Consider the following 19,616-nt stretch of genomic DNA (forward strand, 5'->3'; position numbering starts at 1 on the left):
AGGCGGGACTGGACGGACGGGAAGAGCGAGTGCGGGTCACCCCCGCCTGGCGCCCAGCCCAGCCCAGCCCAGCCCCTCGCCCGAGGAGCAGTTGTCACCGAATCGGACAACAGCCGGGCTGGAAGGGACCTCCGCAGGACGTCACGGCCCGGCCCGTCCAGCCCAGCCCCTACCCAAAGCGGGACCAGCCCCAGCAATGTCGATTCCCGTGTAAAACGGGTTGCGAGACCCCTGCGGCTTGGCTGCAACGGATCAGGACGTGGAGACAAAGCTAAGGGGTGTGGGGAGGTCACTCACTTTGCAATAAGCATCCCAGGGGTTATTCATTCCCTCCTTCCTGTTACACCATTGCACAGGGCAGAAACTAGTCTCTTCCACTCCTCTCTATTAATTGCTGCTGTCTCCATCTGCTCTATGTTATTCAGACCAGCTGCTCTGCTGTCCCGGCTAAGGTGATGTGCAAGTATCACAGAGAAAATCTGCCCCCAAACCACCTGCTGACTATCACATTCACTACAGCAGTGATGCCCAATCTTCCAGCCCCACAGGCCAGATCCAGCATGGGGTCAGCATTTGGGGTCAGTCCACGGGTGCAATAGAGCATGCCAGCCCAGCCCTGCACACTGGATCGACACAGAGAGACCCCACACGTTGGCCCTGGCTCCACACACCAGATCTGACTGTAGGGCCACCCGGGCACTGGCAACGTCTGGTACTTGGGGCCATGTCCTCTGATCAGCAGGGCTCCTCACAGGCGGGAGGATGGCTCTGCAGGGAGGATTCAGCCTACGTACCAAAGGTTGAGCACCACTGCACTAAATTATCAAAGCACCTAATAGTTGTCACCACATAACAGAGACTTACACAGGATCTAGTTTCCTCTCCTTCCCCAAAAACTAGAGTAGGAAGATGTTTTATGGCTGTGGACAGACACGCATGTGAAGCACTTCAAATACCACCATGAAAAAAGCGCTCCTCATTTGGAGTGCTTCAGTACTTTACAAATGTATAAGCCCCTCACAGTTAAAGCATCATGTAATGTACAGGGGTGAGCCTACTGCATCACGTCACATTGAGGGCACTATCGAGCAGGTATCCTAGCACACCTGGGCAGTGGAGTTGGGAGTAAATCGCAGAAGGGCCGCCGAGGGGTGCGAGTACGGTGGGAAAGGAACGCTGCAAGATGCATCTACTAGGCTTGATTAAAGGGAAGCACATCAAGTTCATGTTTCATCCATTGTCATTTTTTATATGGTTTGGGTTATTAGTATTGCTTCAGCATTGTGTGCTGTCTCCACCCTCACATTTTTTTAAAATACTTGGAGCGCTACAAATACAGCATCTAGCCATGCCCTAAATTCCCTTGTTATGCCAGGGTAAGCCCTATTAGATTGATTTTAGCCTGAGCTGAATCAAGTCCAGACCAGCAGGACTATGTCATTTAAACAGCCTGCCAAATTCAGACTGTATCCACTCCATAACAGATTTGGCCGTTTCCCACTGTGAGGGTTTTTTCACTCTTTTTACTGTATTTAGACTGGTTTGACAGCCTTTGTGAGAGTAGTGTTAGACCAGGAAAACAAACTGAGCCAGTGCGGTTTCATCAGAAGTCATACATAGAGGTGCTGGAAGCCCTGGGGAAGCTGAGGGAAGTGTCTATGAGATGAACGTCAACTAGCAAAATCCAGAATAGTCATTGGGGCACATTATTGATGGAAAGAGTTAATGCTTCTCTCTCAGACTGCAAGATGTTAAGCATCCTGAAGAAACAATCATGACCTCTTCAAGAAACAGTCATTTATTGTTAACGAATTGCCCGATACCACATTGCACTCTTTACTGGAGAGCTCCGTGTTCACCTGGATTCTCCTGTCTCTTGGATCAGTTGGATCTCTTCCAGCCTGGGTTCAGACCTTGCTAGAAATGGAGATGGCATTAGTAACCTTAGCTGATACTCTCTTTTCTTCAAGCAGTGGATGGTTAAAATAAAAATTGAGTGTCATATCAGTAGCTTTGTCAGCAGCCTCAGATGTGGCTGACTTGCAGAAAGGAACAGGGCTGTTCTTTAATGTTCCAGGCTTTCCTTTAGAGAAGTCTGAAAAGGTGGTATTGAATAGCTGCTGCTCATACAGGGTCCCACAGGGCTGCATGCCACCACACCACTTTCCTGGTGTGTATGGAATCCTGCAGAAGCATCAGCTTTCAATTTTCAGTTTGCTACCTGTATTTCATCAGATCTGGATAGCACTTTCCCTGCTGCCTGGCTGATAACTGGAAGCGACTCACTTGATGCTGATTGACAGGGGAAAGTAACATGAGAAATGAATGGAAGTTGTATGTGCTCCATCTATTACAGGCCTGTGTCTGAGCTGACAATCCTGAAGTGTTTTTTATGCCCCCAAGGGGCCTTGGATTCTCAGGTAGCAATGATGGCTCATTTTCCTTCAGATAACAGAAGAGGCTGGATTTCCCTTGTTGACCGACCTCACAGCAAATAGCCTGGCCCTTATCTTTGAAAGCCAGGCTACAATATGCTATACATGAAACTGTACTTGGAGACTGTTCTGAAGCTTTAACTACTAAATGGTGGAACAAGTCAGGAGGAGCATTGTAGGTGACAGGTGACTCACCTACAGCTCATTCCTCGCAGATGGGCATGACCTCACAGGCTTTTGCCCTCACCTTTGCAAGATCTCTCAGTCTTGCAGCAGTTCGTACGTTCTGTTATTCAACCCTACAGGCAGGTCGTGTTTACTTCCACCTTTTCCAGGGTTTCAGTGTCCTTAAACTCTTCCAACAAAGTCCAAACAATACTGGCCCTTGCCACCACACATTATTTCCCCTTTCTCCACTTTCACTCTTCTTTTCGGAGAATGATAACTCAGAGCTTCTTCATGGACTCCTCAACACAGTTTAAGCAAAACCCCAAATGAATTAAACCAAGCCATCCCCATTTTTCTTTCAGAATATCAACTTACAAAGAAAGCTACCTTACTCAAGCTACCTTGCCTTTTTCCCCCCCAACACAGCCACCAATTTCATACACATCTCTTAACACAAAGCTCCCACAGCTTCTTTTCAAATGAAAGATAACTACTCTGTAGGTACACCCAATAAACTTAGTCATCTTGAGGTTTGGCCTTGAGGGCTATTAGAGTTCCAGTTAATCCCCCCTCTGTCAGTATGTGATTTCTACAACTAATTTGCTGTGCAGTAAAGCATCACCATCTACACATGAGCAGCAATTAGGGTGCAGTAAACTAATTTAGTCCCATCAGATACAAGTGGTATCCAGCAGCGCAGTAAATTGCTGCACTTAAACTCATGTGTACATAGTAACATCAGGATTAGTTTACTCCAGCTCAAAATGAGGCAGAGTATAGTCAGTCACATTATTTGCATATCTAGACACACCCCCATTGCACCACATTGTGCCGGTACTACCTTCTCATCTGCTTTCAGGAGCAGTTCATGGTATTGACTCTAGAGTCATGGCTGGAAGAGTGTGAGGAGGAAGAAGGCAGAAAGCAAAGGTCACTATAATTATTTGGAAAAAATATGTCCCTTCCTTTTTATTAAAGTTCTGTAAGCATTTTACAAACTTGAATTACTTAAATCTCAGAGGCCCTCTTTGAGTTTGTATTAAATTCATTTTACAGCTGGGAAACAAGTGTTACATGTTAGTTATATGTTTTGCCTGAAGCTACACAATGACTCTCTGGTAGAAATAGGACTAAAAGCCAGGAGTCTTTAATTGCTTGCTATAAACACCGAGCATACTCCTCTCCAGCCCCAATGTTTGTTTAGCCCAGAATATATTTATTACTGAAAGAGAATGAACACATATGTTATCTCAGTAAGCTAGCAAATGCTGAAGTTTTGGCTACTTCTGAATAACTTTGTGGATTCTTGACTCTGAAACAACTGAGTAAACAAAGGCACAAGGCCACAGGATGGGCTGTAAAGGAGGAAGGGGGCTACTGCCCTTCAGCTGCCTCTTCAGTCATAATTGCACTGGCTATAAAGATGTATGTTGACTATAAAAAGCCAACATCTTACTGGATTGTATTAACAGGAATGTGACTGCAAATCGAGGGAAGTGATTCTTTTTTGGGCAGTGGTGAGACCTTACCTGGAGTACTGTGTCCAGTTTTGGGTGCCATGCTTCAAGTAAGATGTAAACAAATTAGAAAGAGTTCAGCTGATCTAAATGATTAGATGCCTGGGAAACGTGATTTATGAGGAAAAGCTGAAAAAACTGGGATTATTTATTCTGGAGAAGAGAAGACTGAGCGGTGTGGGATTTGATAAATTTCCTCAAATACCTGAACCAAGATTACAAAGTGGATGAAGATAGACTACTCTATGTGGATTTAGGGGACAGAACTAGGACCAATGGCCTCCAACTTCAGCAGAGGAAATTTAGGTTGGAAATTAGGAAGAATTTCTTCACTACAAGGGTGGTCAAGCATTAGAACAAGCTACCTAGAAAGGTTGTGGAATCTCTTTCCCAGGAGATATTCAAGCACGGACTATTCAAGCACGGACTTACACTGCCTATTTGACTTTTAGAAGGCACATTCCCTCTTTCCACCCCAGAAAAAATGCATAAAATGCAACTGATGGATGAATTGGGTGAATTGGGCTAGACAGACACTTTCCTGAAAACGTTTAGTCAGGGATGATTCTGACTTGAGCTGGGGGTTGGACTAGACAACTTTGTGAGGTCCCTGTCCACCCTGTTTTCCTACGATCCTATGATAGCTCCCTTCCCCAGCTCCTACCTCACATCATGCTATGGGCATGTCAGCTAGAGTTGCTGTTTGCTTTTTTTTTTTTTAAATAAAAAGCAACAAAAAAGCAAGTTTTTTTTCAGAGTAGGCCAGTGACCAGAAGGGACCATTATCCCCCAGCCTAGGTTTCTGTCCATTATGCCTGGGAAGCACCACCTGGATTTGGAATATGTTTGGCTTTGGAACATATTGCCCGTGAGCATAGCCCCAGAATTTGCTTCTGGATGAGTGCACATGTCCCTGCTCTGGTGTATTGAACATCCTGGTAAGGTTCTGACTATGACTCACCAGCCTTTCAACCCATTGTCATTTAAATTCTCTTACATTAGGAGCAAACAATAGAGGTGGGTTGTCAGAAGGATAGAGTCATCTGTCAGGCTGGCTCTCTGCCTAATTCTCCGTCCACTTATCAAACTCTGCCATAGTTGCCTGTTGGGCTGATCCAGCCTTGTTTATGAATACCCCTGCTTTATTCCCAGAGCAGCAACAGCTGTGTTGCATGGGCACATACAACACCTTCTGAACATGACAGACTCACAGCTCTGCAATCATCACACTGGCATTGATGAGCTCTATACCCAATGCCACTGAAGCAGTGCAGCTGTGCTCCCCTTTCCATGGTCACTGCTCTGCATCAGGCACTGGGCCTCTCCACAGCACAGCACCCTTGCTTCTCCATTCTGTCCCCATCTCCATCTCCTACTCCCCCTGGTTAAGAATGACTATCTCTATTTCACCCAATTCATCCATCAGTTGCATTTTATGCATTTTTTCTGGGGTGGAAAGAGGGAATGTGCCTTCTAAAAGTCAAATAGGCAGTGTAAGCAATCATCCATTGGTGGGGGACAGTAATTGCCTTTGAACTGTTCCAAAACACAAAGATTTCACTAGCCTCAACATTGGAAATATGCTTCAGGCCAGGGGAAGGCATTAGGCCAGAGAAGATTTAGCTAGAGAGAGAGATTCCATGAGTTTTATGATCAAAATATGATGTCCTTTCTGAGAACAATTACACAGGCAGGTTACTGATCTAGCATTGCTGCAGGTTAACACTCATAGACCGGCTCCAGACATGCAGCCACATGCAGTTTGTGGCACTGAAAACTCTTTACAGTGCCACAAACTGCACGTGTTGCACATTAAGCCACGTTCTGTACTGATAATTTGCAGCAGTGGGTTAAAATTTGCTACCAGGATTTTCTGGGAGCAAAAAAATCCCCCGAGAATAAAAGTGGCACAAAGCACACCGGAATGCTGTGTGTCGGTACAAACGCGGAGATGGGGCAGAGGAGCAGGCAGCCCTGGGCTGCCTGCTCCCCCATCTCTGTGCACTGCAGAGCCCCTGTGCTGAGGCATCCTGCACCCCAGCCAGCCTTGAGACAGCCCCTAGTCTGCCTGCTCCCTTGTCGCTATGTGCCTCAGCTAGCCCATGCTGAGGCACCCTGTGCCCCAGCCACCAATTCCCCCCCGCCCCCCCAGCACATGGAGCAGCAGAACAATGTGTCCTGCTGCAAACCGCATGAGCAAGGGTGTACACTGCAGCACAAAGTATCAGCACAAAATTGTGCTGCTACTATTTGTGCTGCTACAAACTCATGACCCTGCTCATGTGGATGTGACCATAACATTTATATAACATTCAGCCTGTAGCGACAATGAAAGAATGACCACGGTAAAAGTGCTTTGAATGATGAATATCTGGGTGCTGAAAATACAGTGGATAAAGAACATCTAGAGTAGAGAGATCTCTGTAAATGGTAACCTTGGCAAGAGGCTTGCTATCTGTGGACAAAGCAATAGTCCATCCAGTTAGGTGTCCCGTCTCTGAGAGAAGCAAAAGCAAGATTCTTTACAATAAGCTGTAAAACCAAACAATTGGATATTGTTAGGTTATTTCCATTTTATTTCTGAAATACTGTTGTAATATTTTATGCAATCACACGGTGTAGTTAGTTGAGGAAGCATTCATGGTACAATGCAAGCAAAAGTTTGGTTACTTGTGTTTGGGAAGGTTTTGACCCCTGGTGGTTGTAGCTATTAGTGACAGGCTGAGTTACAGAAAAAACTGGGCATTTTGTGGCTCTGTAGGTGAGAAGAAGAGATTATTCCTGCATTTGAATCAGAAATCATTGAGAGCAGTGCAAGAAAAAGGGAAGATAATATCAATCTATCATGACTATACGCACACCAATTTCCAGCACCCCCTTTTTTTTTGTTTTGGAAAAAGTTGTGCGTTGTATGTGAGAAAATATGGCAATTTTAACTTACATTGCACTTCTCATACATGGATCACATGCTTTGCCAAACTGGACCACTATCATTTTTCCCATTTTAGAAGAATGGAAACAGGGATAACAAGGTGGAAAATGACTTATTCAGGGTCACAGAAAGTCAGTGGCAGAGCCAGGGCTACCTCCCAGCCTCCTGTCTCTCGAGCACTGTGCTTACTGACCAAGTCCAAAGCTGCCTATTTATTTTCAGTTCATGACAACACTACATATTCCATGATACCAGGGCTGGCATCATAACAAAAGTAACTGAACTAAACACAAACACTGCAGAGCAATATTTTTTAAAGTACCAATAACATCATGAAGATATATGGCTCTTTCTGTTCCTATGGATCAAAAGATTTTACAAATATATGGTAGCATTTTGATCCACTAGCAATATGCATCCACCTTTGTGTCAGCTGTTTATTAATTCACAGTAATTCTAAAAATATCTTAGGGCAGCAAGTAAGAAAAGTGCTGTTGATATTTGAAACTGCAGGAGCAATTTTGAAATACCAACTGTGACTACTTAAATCATATTTTGCCAGCCTTTGGATGATCTCCTATTCAAGACGTGACTATACTCATGCCAAGTTCTGTGTGGGAGAACTAACAAGAAGATGGCCTAGAAAGCAGTCACATTGCCTGTTTCATACCAAGATCTAAATGCATACAATGCTTTACTCCTCAATCCAAGGGCTGGTTAAATATTTTTAAACATTGGTTATTTTTGAATGATGAAGAAAATAAAGTGAACCAAGGAACCAAGGGAATAAAAGGTCAAAAGGATTCCTAATAAAAACGTGCATACACCCATACGTTGCACAAATGTTTTTGGCAATCAAGAATAATTGTTTCTCCCACCACACCTTTATAGCCAAATTGTGTCCCCTTCTGGAGGTCTGTTTGTCCCAGACTCAGAAATTATGCAAGTTCACTTACCCAGTAAATCCCAGTTCATATCAGCCATTTATCTGAAATACAGCCTTTGGTAGAAGAATATCAGTGCTCACTGAAGTCAACCGGATAATTCCTACTGACATCAGTGGGTGCTGAATGAAGCACTTTGCGCTTAGAGCAGCTGATTTCCTGGGCATTTTAAAGTCCAGCTCCAGGTGGTACTGGTGTTATTACTGCGACATGTCTCTCATCTGAAGTCTCTCTGATCTTAGTTTTGCAAAACATACAGATAAATACTTGGTATTTTTTGTTGAGACTTTCAGGTTTTAGTGCAGAACAGGAACATAAACATAGAAGTGGAAGGGGTAATCTAGGTCATCAACTCGTTTCCTATTGCAGTTTACCAAATCATTTAATCCCATTCATACATTTATTGGGCTTTTATATTTCTTCATCTGAATTTTTACTCCAGAGCAACACAAAACCTTCTACTGAATATGTCACACAGTAAGGGTGCCAGTTTGATAGGAAGTGCATGGAGTCTAGGTGTTTGGATTAGTGTTTGCAATTTTCATAGACTTTTCTAATGCCCCAGGGAACCATTTATGGGGCCAGAATTATGAAGTCTGGTCCTTCACAGTCTGGTACATCAGTATCTCAGTGATAGAAACAAAGCTAAAAGTTCAGCTCATTGCATTAAATGGAGAAAGTCAAGTATGGGGTTTGAGTTTAGCTTCATAGCTTAGACAGAACTCCTGGTCCTCACCCTATAAGTAGGAGCACACAATTGGAAAGGACCTCCTTGGCCACTGAGTCCAGTCTCCTGCATTTGCAGGTAGCCATTTATCAAGTCAAATTGCCACTTTATACCCCTATGCACAATCACCAGGCACAAAAGCAGGAACATCTGGAACACCCTATAACATGCTAAAGGTAAAAGCAGGGGAGACAACACTGCCAATTCCTGCCACCAAAATGATGGAAAAATAATTGGTTAATATATGCCTGTCCAGAGGATCCCAGAAAGGGGGCCATACCCCATGCTACAAAGGAAAACAAACCATTCCCGCCAGTCTGAGCTAAGGGGAAAAAAATCTCTCCTTACCACAAATATGATGATTGGTATGACCCTGAGCAGGAGCAAGATCTTCTAGCCACGAACCTCTGTGTTTTCTAAGTAAAAACAACACATTGGTTACGTGGATGGTATTGCTACCAGATGTCATCAGCATCCCTCAGAGGAGCAGGTCTGCAGGAGAATTTCACTCTGCCTCACAAGGGGCTCTGATTCGAACAGCCTGCCACCCTCAGATGACAAGGTGCTCCTCTTAACATGCAGAATAAGTCAGTGCACAATATGCCCAAGCCAACCCACTCCTCAAAATCATCTTGAATCCATCTTCAGGTCCTTTTGGACCTGTCTGATCTATTTTTGAACCCTTAGATGCACTCAGGAAGGGAGCAGGATGTAAGCAAAGCTCCACACATTCCCTTCCCCGGCAGCCCAACAGCAAGAATTTAGGAAATCCCCTCCAAAGGAAACAAACAAGTAAATAACTCATCCAGATCAAGAGCTGCAGTAGTTATGTCTTCCTGGCTGCATCACTTCCACATCCAAATGAGCAGTTTCCCGCTCTTGTCATCCTTTACAATGGGGTCTATTCCTTTTCCAGCTAGGTCCTCCCCTATACCCCTCTCTTTGACTCATTCCTGCCATCCAACCACCAGCGCAGCAGATGAATAATAGAGTCTTACCTGGGGGTCATGGCCCTGGGTCTGTAATACAGCCTTTCTAATCTATGAAGATGAGGCGCAGTGTTACTTTCCATAAACTAACTGCTCTCATGATCACAATATCACGAGCTTCCATAATTGTGCCCAGCATCCAGCCACTTCTCACAAGAGGTGAGGTTCCTGGGGATTGCAGGCTTTTCCAGAAGGCCCTCTTCCCTCTCTGCAGAGCACAGGGGCTGTAGTTTGGGGAAACTGGAATAACGAGAATATTACACGTGCAAGAGTGAAAGCCACAGTACCAGCACAAGGTAGGAATGGCAGAAGGCCCATCAGGGTGGCACCTTAGAGCCTAACAGCCTATTTCAGCAGATGCTACGCTGTCACCTACAGAAACTTATGCCTCTGAACTGGTTAGTTTCTAAGGGTGTTTGTACGTGCCATTGGGGTTTACTTCAGTTTAATTCTCCCTAAATTGAAGCGATGGGTCTTTAAAAATACTGCTTCAATTTAGGGTGAAGTAAACCCCCATGGCCCAACCCTTACCTGCCTCTCTGGTGGTAGGGAGGGGAGGGTGAGCTGCCAGCATCCCTGAGCTGTGGGGCGAGGAGGGGGTTGGTGCTTCCCTCTGTGACAGCACTGACATCCCCCAAGAGGCACCTGCCTGCAAACACCAGCCTGAGCGGTCCCAGAGGGCACTGCAGCTGCAGAGAGAAGCACTGGGCCCTCAGGCAGGCAGGCAGGCTCCAGGGAGAGGGGAAAAAAAAGATTAGGCTCACCGCTTTTTTTTTTTTCCTTTGGTGGAGCCTGCCTGCACGGACTGCCTGCACAGCCCCTGAGATGCATGGGGCCCAGTGCTTCCCTCCACGGCAAACTAAGTTACCTCAGAGGTGTTTTATTTTGCTGCATCTCAAAGTCATTTAATGCACATTACGCAGCCAACACGTGCAAACATCCCGCCATTAAAGCGCATTACACCACTGACACATGCAAACAGCTGCACCATTAAAGCGGTGCAAAAGGGCATTAAGCTGCTTTAAAGGCCAATTCTGTGGTGTATACAAATGGCCTAAGGTGCCATGTTGCACTGCCTTCTGCCTGACTTCAGACTGATGTGAAGAACTACTTTTCTCTAAGGCTGGGATGTGGTCCTGTTCCAAGTAGCAAAGCAAAGTGAAACTGAAAACATCACCTAATATTATCTCTACAGTATCCTCAAGAGCAGCTTATGTTCTACCAAGTGCTTCCTTACATACTTGTCTGCCTATGTCCTTAGACCAACACGGCTAAAACCTACACTCCTTACATACGTGCACATCTTGCAGCTTCATGTTACATTATACAGTGTCTAAAGGAAAAGTCAGCTCATTCTACCAAATGCAGCACAGATAGTCCTTGAGATAAATGTTGCTAGATTTCTTTTCCAGCTCTGCTCTCATGTGATCTAGGCCCTGATTTTTAAAGGAGTTTAGGTCCTCTCACCTCTGCAAGAACTAAATCAGTTAGATTGCTAAACTTTGTTTTCAGAAGTGATTTAGGAGTTCACTCCCACTGATTTTCCATGAGATTTAGGCTGTCTTTTTTTTTTTTAAATCAGATTTAGCTATCTAATTGTGGGGGCCGAGGGGGATCCGGGAAAGGGTCGGCTGGGTTGTGGCCACAAACCCGGCACGTACAGATGGGTACTTTCGACCGCTGGAGTAGAATTAGGCACAAACGCGTACTGGTTCAAACAAAGATGGCTTTACTTACACTGTTGAGATGTACAGCGTAGGAAGAAAGTTAACTTCAAACTTCAGTTACAGTTTAACCGAGGAGCTCTGATAAGACGAGATATCTTTAATACGAGCATGCAGCACACGGGGGTATGTTGGGGTCGGTCGGCGACGGGGAGCCGTCAGCGGTTGATCAGTCCGCCACGTTAACTCCAAGATGGGCGCGGAGTTCTCCAACTGGGGCGGAAACTGCTCCAACCTTTTATATGGCTAGCGAGCCAATTGCTAGTCGCCACGTAGGAATAATTTAGAACCGGCCAATAATAATGTGTGAATTTGCATATGAGTGGCGGGAACCTTTCCACGCTGGGGTTCTCCACCGTGCCGAGAAATTCCCTCGTACAAAATCTTGCCGTGCCTTGTGCTAGAAAGTTCCACTGTGCCGAGGCACTCAACCACTAAGCTCTGCTCTGACACTAATTAACTTAGGCCTTGCAACACTGAATGCAGCAGTGCTAAACTACCTTCAAAATCTGAATCTTGGCATCTTTGCATCTAAATTTCCTCCTCTATTGAAGAGAGAGAGCCATAGAGCAGCTACCTGTTGGTGTATCTTGAGAGGATTCATTCATCTCAATCAGGTGCTTTGAGCTCCGCAAATAAAATGCTTTACAGGAAAGCAGAGTAATATTGACTCTTATAACATATAATTTAATGCAAAGATCAGTACTTATTTCACAACCATGATCAATGGCCAGTTTCTTATTTCACAGTACATGCTGAGCAGGTATTTGAATCCAGATAAATAAATATATTTACCACTAGATGTCACCTGTTCACTGCAAATCTCATATAGCCTTTGGAACTGGTTTAAAGGCTGAGGATGAAACATAAATAAGAAGAACAGATGGTTTGCTAACAGCTTGTACTGTTTTTATGAATGGAGGCTGTCTCTGAATGACATCACACCATGTTGACTCCACCTCTGCTCCCCAGCTTCTTTGTAAAGTTCAGGTGCTTTTGCTTTGCCACGGACTATGCACCGGAGGCGGCTGAGCTTGAAACAGGATAGCAGTGTGAACAGGCAGCAAGCTGGTAAAGGGACATTAATTAATCATCAATAAGAATCAACAAAACCTTGGGTTGGTGAGTAACAAAAAGGGTTATTAAAGCGCTGATTTTATGGGCTTGGCAGGTGGGGCTGGAAAATCTTGATTTTTTTTTTCCCCATGTGAGATCAAATTATGCTTTCATTTCTACTTAGGTAGATCCATCAAGGTCAGTGGAGTTATATCAGCTCCTACCCACTGTAACTTAAGTGTACATTTGACTCCTAAACCTGTATGTTACATGTAATATAAATCTGCATAAGGCTTCTGACTGACTTATCCTTTCCAGAGTCACTCTTAAGAAACAGAGCAGAGATTATTCTGTCACTCATATGCCATAGTATGTGATGAGGAAGTCTCTGGTGAGCCTATTTTTTATTACAATCTTTCTACTAATGCCTTTCTTTGGATTTAGAAAGTTGTATTACCAGGATAATGTATATTCAGTGCTGGTAATTTCTGTGGGCTCTTTAGTCTGACATTTTCATGCCTCACTAAATCTTAACTATCTAAAATAACCCTATAGGAAATATTTCCTCTAAAGAACTTATCCAGTCTGATGATTGTTCCACTGATTCCACACTGCTCTGCTGGATACCAAAAACATCAATCTTTGTTTTCTATTTGACTCTGACAACCCTGGTTTGGAAAAAAAAAAGGCTCCTAATCCCTTGGAATGATTTAAACCCTCAGCAGGGCTGATTTAATCTACTGCTATGAGAAAAGTTCTGCTCCTTTAAACCAGCTGTCATACCTCCCTCTCCGCAACACTTCAATTCCCAGAAACTCAGGGCAGATGATGTAGCAGGCAGAAAAGAAACAGACCTTGAGAAATGCAAAGTGGAATCATTTACCTAATACTCCTGTTTCTAAATACCTCAGCCCTTGGTTATTGATGACTGAGGAGACTAAATAATAAAGGCATCTGGGAGGAGACGGGAGGCATGTTTCAACATCATGCTTTTGTGAGATTTGATTAGATAATGGCACAGTAGAATAATAATGTGCTTGTGTAGCTGAGGAAGGATACCAAAGCACTTTGTTAACTTAAACCAGATACTAGGATTACTTTGGCCCACCCTTGAAATTAGACCACCTCTTGGGTGGAGCACAGTATATGTCTAACATTGCACAGCAAGACTACACAACAGCCAGGAATATTAATGTAAGAATACAGTATCCACTGGAAACCATAGGAGGATAATAAGTAGAAAGAATATAGGTAGGCTTTTTAAGACACAAAAAATAGGTTGTTGCCTTGGTTCCATTCAGTTAAGCTATTTGTCTATGCAGTGTCACTGCCTGGCTCAGAGGCTAGGTCAGTAGCATGAGCTCTTTATCAGTTAGGATATCTTTGCTGTAGCCTAGTACTCATAGAGGGAGAGCTGTTCTGTTAGCTCAGAAAGGACGGTAACTCTTATAGGAACATAGACATATTAATTGGGATGTTCAAAGTGGTACCAATCAGCGTTCCCTCTAAGCTGCATGGCGTGCGCAGCCACACAGGCACGCCTGGCAGTGCAGCATGAGCGTGCCTGCATGCCCGCACATGCCACGCAGCTTAGAGGGAACACTGGTGCCAATGTCCCATTAACTAACTCCCTTAAGCCTCTTGAAAACCCCAACCATAGATTTCAGAACATTGATCTGAGTCCTTTGTGGGATTTTCCTGTGGGTCAGACTTGGCCATCCAGGCCATCCATTAAATAAGAAAACAGTCTCCTCCCTCACCCTTGCACTATTCTGCTTCACTCACCATCAGCTCTTATGCTGTTGGAGAACCTGCCCAAGCCTAGAACTTGCCTAATCAGGCTGCTTCTTGCTGGGTATCATGCGGAACTGCCTACCATGTGACCAGCAGTTTGGCAATCCTAAAGGATCCAGGCCCTGGGGACAGTCCTGGAGAAGAGAGAGAGAATTTGGGAAGAACTGGTGGTTGTGCAAATGAAAAAAAAAGATTACAGGTTAAATAGATATTCCTTGCTGTCTTAATACAGCACAGGTGCCACAATGATACAAATACCTTTGTGAGTCACAAGCCTTAGAGACCCCTAGGGAGGGTAAGAAAGAGGGGAGTCTATTTGGAAGATAGGACAGAGGTAGAAACATTGGCAAGAAACATTGTTAGAGACATTGAGACAAAAATCATCTGTGATCTGAATCCATTTAAGTCCACAGAGATGCAGGAAGAATTAATTGGGTTCAGTTTCTTAAGGAAGAGAATTAAGCAGGAAACCCAAAGGCTGCAAAATTGTTCTGCAAATCTTCTCCAAACTAGCAAGGTGGACTCTGTCCATGGAGGCAGGGTAGGGTGCTGTTGTCTGGGTCATCCCTATTCTGTAGGCAAGAGAGAAGTTCAGACTCCAAGGCTGTCAATCAGGCTCCTTCCACTGAATTCAAACCAAAAGAATAAGAGCCAAGACTAGAGCAGGAATCAGTAGAGCTCACTTACTAATGATGGAAAGGAAAGTAGGGACAGAAGCCAGATGCTAAAGCAGACAAGCGTTCCTAGTTTCTTCTCTGTCTTCTATGATCCTGTGACACCATCTCAGGAATTGTTTATAGCGAAACAGAAGATTTATTGCAAACCTTGGCTCCCATATCACTAGAGCTGTCTCTTCCCCTGGATTCAGTCCATCTCACACTCCTGTCAGGGTTAGAGCAGGGGTTTGTCAGAGAGAGGATGCCCAGAATCATTGGTGCCTTTACAAAACCTGGGATCACAGGCACAGACCTGGTATTGAAAAATGAGGGAGGCAAAGTTCTACAGAGATCAAGTGAATAGCTCCTTTGACCCCAGGGTGGATCCAGGAAGAAGTTTAATTTTATGGGAGTAGACTAGGAGAGGTTTTGGAAAAACCCAGGCATCCTCTCTTACATGCACGTTTCTGAGGAGCACTCTTGACTGCAGGACTGATGTGCTCAGGATGTGTCACTCCATCCTCTGTTGCAAGACAGCACAGATCTTCTAAAAGGGGACAATTCACAATCCGTAACCAGAGGGAAAAGGCAGTTTGATCCATTCTATGATTAACTTCAGTCCCTTTCCTGGCTAGTCCCCTGAATTATACATGTGCATGCGTGCACCCACACACACACACGCACACATGCACTCCTCCCACCACCACCATCATCTGGTTCTTATTTCATGCCCTTCTTTAGCAGGATACATAGGACTTAAGGAGGAAGAACTAGTATCCCTTTTTCCAGATGGGGGAACTAAAGCACAGAGGAGTAAAATGCTTTGTCTGAGGTTGCAGAGCTGGGATCAGAATACAGGGTGCCTCACTCCTGCACCCTTTCCACTGGGTCCTTGTTTCCCTAAGCATAATATACCCATAGATATAGATTGTCATTTGATTGCAGTCCTACAGATCTGTACCTACTGGTACTTGGATAGCAAGGGGGTTAGGGTGACTGTATAGTACCATACATAACTAGCTATGGAGGTGATAACTTTCATCCTCATCCACACAACAAATGTTAACCTAAGGAACCACCACAGCTCAAAGCATGAGTCTCACTAACTGCAGGAGGTGACCGATCTATATCCTTATAGCTTGGACACAGAGGTGAACATTTAAATTACACTGACCAGTGAATGACATGGACACGTGTGCTTTTTCCGTGTTCAATCACTCCTGTGTATGGCCAGGCACCCCTACAGATATCTACTATCTACTCCTCCCATGACACGCACTCACTCACACGTGCACACTGGGCTAACACAATTCAGTTCAATAAACTTTATTTACATGTCATTGAGCACTATTGTTGTTAATGTCACACAGAGTTTAATCGGCTGCCTGCCCAGGATATGGTTTCACAGAAACAATGTGCTTCAACTCACTGGCAGGTTGCCATTTATTGTGCATCTATGTTGGCCATCTCCATCATTTCTCCCAGCATTTCTCCTGAAATTTTAGGCTGAGGTTTAGTTCCTTTTTTTCCAGTGGGAGATTAATGATGTCAGTTAATTTGGTGGATTATTTTTGCCAGAGATCTTTAGAGCATGAACACCAAGTGGCTTTCAGTTTTAATCTCTCCATTATAACAGAGAGAACAGAACTGTTCCTCACAGAAGGCACACTTGTGAACAGACACTGCGCTGCCACATGCTATAGACACACATACTCATTCAGTCCTAAAGGGCCAGATTTTTATCCAGCGTGTTGAGCTCCCATAAAGAACTGCTCTGTGGTGAAGAAGAAGGAGGGTCAACTGATTCAAGTGCTCACTTGGGCTTGTGGGGTGAATTGGAAGTGTATGTAGCTGGGTTTAAGTGCAGTACCAATAAGCTCTGCTTCTTAAGCACCTACACTATTTTTGATTCAGGAGACAGAAGGTTTGCTGCATTTCAGTATAGTGCTCCCTTATTGCCATATAGTACTGATATTCCTGGGCATGTCTACATAAGACACTAAAGGCGCAGTAGACTAATTCTACTGTACATTAGTGCAGCAGGCAAACCCCATGCTAATGCTAGTCTACTGTGCATTAGCATCACAAAAAAGCATGTGCCACTGCTAATGCTGTAATTACAACACATTAATGAACATGTAGATGTGCCCCCTGTACCCCAATTTGCAGTTATTAAAACAGGGATAATAGCACTGCCATGCCACAGGGGTGTTATGGCAATAAATACATTTAAGATTTTAAGTGGTTTTGATGTTTAAGGAAAGTACCTTAGGCACCACACACAGTCAGTACTGTACCCACACACTTGCCTATGTTCACACATGCACACATTCAGGCCTTGTGTACACCGCTGTTCTCACTAATGCAGGTGAGATGGTGTTGCTGATGTTAAAAGCCTTAGTGTAGACAAGTCTCCCACACTCAAAACTGTCTGTTTAACATACACCACCTCAGGTTGGTGCTGATTTGACCAATATATTGTTAAATTCCTGTAGCCATAAGAGCCTTGTCGGCCTTAAAATGTAGCTGCAGTCAGAGGAGTGACCCTGGACACATTGGGGCTCTGCATTTATTTTCTCTCAACAGCTAAATCATCAGATCAGCAGTTGAATCACCCTAACCCCTAACAAATGTTTCCTCATTTTCCATTTATCACATTGTCAACCTGGGTGCAGGGTACCTACTGAGGAAAAATGAATGAATGGCCAGCTGGGGTGAATGGCCTGGAGTACAACTGTGTCTTGGCTGTTCACTAATCCCCAGGAAATACCCTGTGCTGAGACTACATTTGGGCTAATTCCAACACTCCTTGCTCAGAAAAAGCTGCCATTGCTTTCTGTGACAGGGACTGTAGGATTAGGCCCAGAGGCATAAGAACTGCCCAAGTCAAATGCAAGATACATTCTTCAATTTCTACTAAACTAAAGGAGTCTGTCTTCCTCCCTGCCCTCAGGCAGGGCAGGTTACCTAGATTCATTCAACAAGGATACCTTTCAAAGGCAACAGGAAGAGTGATTGTCTATCTGAACAAAACATTATACCCCCTGGAGTGAGCAAGGTAGTGAGGGGTGTGCAGAGGACAGAAAAGCCAGTTCTTCCCAGAAGCTTCAGGAGCATGGAGGTATGCAGAGGCTCTGGGGATTCATCTGAAGAGCTTGCCACACAAGCCAAACTGTAATTACAGAGACTCTGAGAAGAAGCAGATAACAGTGCAGGAACCCTTGATGGTTCCTCATTAAAATACTTTCTCTGGCAAAGCCCCCCACACTTACTAGTTCTATTCCAATTAGCGTAGAAGGCTGGGGAAGGGGAGGAGGAGGTTGCCTCTGATTAAAAGAAAATACAGCAGAGCTTTCATGCACTGTGTAGGGGAGGCAGGCAGTCTTGGCCAGGGAAGGAAACAGCTTCAGAAGCACAATACTCAGTGACCTCATACTGTAGCACTGGCTGGCATCAGTGAATCAATCTAATGGGTCAGTGAGCACCCAACAAATGCCCCACAACCATCCCTGCACTGTGAAGGTCTCTGCATTGGAACTAGGTAGAACTCTAAAGCTGTGAAGCCCTGCAAATAAAAGGCTTTGATCTGAGAGTTGCTGAGCTCCAAGACACTAGGCTTGCAGAGAAGGGGGTGTTTCTTTACTGCAACAAACTTAACTTTCAGCAGAAAAAATCCTTTTCAAATACACGTGTGATTCAGTTGTTAGTGAAATGAGTACTACTAATAGGAGCTGGCGTGCCAGCCCTGAAGAGTCAGGTACCCTATTCCTTCAAGCTTTTCCCCTCCCAGTACAAACCCACTAATGGCATGGCTGAGATACCTGGAGACACCCCGCCAAACCCAGGGATGACTGAGGGTGCCTTCAGCCCCTGGCCTGCCTTCTAAAACTGCTTATAAAGAGGCCCTTTATTATGTTGAAATGTCCCCAGTAGGAACTTGACCAAGACCACCCACTTATTTCACAGAGGCCACTAAACAGCCAGCCATCAAATTAATTTAGTCTCTACTGACCTTGTGCAGATCTGATTCAGTGACCTAGAGGTGAAAGTCCCTCTGTCCAAATGTTGGGTGCCATCCAGCACCTCCTCCCACCTTCCCTCAGCCAGGACTTTTATGCATGATTTGAATGCCCATGAAAATGATGGATGGCTAGGACTCAGTACATTCCAGCAACTGGTATCTCAGGTGCCACACACAGTTCTGCCTATGTACCCCAGTCCTGATCTTCAGGGCCCTAATATTCCAGTCTCTGGAATCCCCACACACCTAAGTCCTAATCCATAGCCCTTTCTGTGATTCCAATCCTCAACCTCTGAGAAATCATCTTACTCTACAACATACACGTGCACATACATACAGAGTGTGGCACGAATCAAAAATCTGAAGCCAGCAACTCCCGCTCCTCTCCGTGTGGGACACTCTCAAATGCCTTCATCCCATGGCACCCATCATTCTGTCTGCGTTCAGGACTGATGTAACAAGCATGTGTGACATGCATCCTTTCCATCCCAGCTCCATGTAGCTAATTCTGTCTGATTTTGCTGTATTAACCTACAGATTCAACTTGGAAAGTCTAAAGAGACTGAGGGGAAAATCCTGAATGCAACAAACTCTGAGAGACTCAGAATTGTTGTATTGAATGTCAGGCCATGTGTTAGGCAGATGACAAGTGT

The 19,616-nt window shown here is 44.6% G+C and overlaps 1 protein-coding gene across 1 annotated transcript in view; it reads left to right on the forward strand.

Annotated features, from left to right (window-relative positions):
• The first annotated feature begins 12,431 nt into the window (after window positions 1-12,431).
• The window catches only part of LOC102378884 (semaphorin-3D-like), a 46,858-nt gene continuing 39,673 nt past the window's right edge, over window positions 12,432-19,616 (forward strand). The window contains exon 1 of the mRNA XM_025213330.1: window positions 12,432-12,507. Coding sequence (XP_025069115.1) covers window positions 12,450-12,507 — 58 coding nt within the window. The 5' untranslated portion in view covers window positions 12,432-12,449. The remainder of the gene's footprint in view (window positions 12,508-19,616) is intronic.

Source organism: Alligator sinensis, unplaced genomic scaffold (genome assembly GCF_000455745.1).
Source record: "Alligator sinensis unplaced genomic scaffold, ASM45574v1 scaffold630_1, whole genome shotgun sequence".
Classification (NCBI taxonomy): domain Eukaryota; kingdom Metazoa; phylum Chordata; order Crocodylia; family Alligatoridae; genus Alligator; species Alligator sinensis.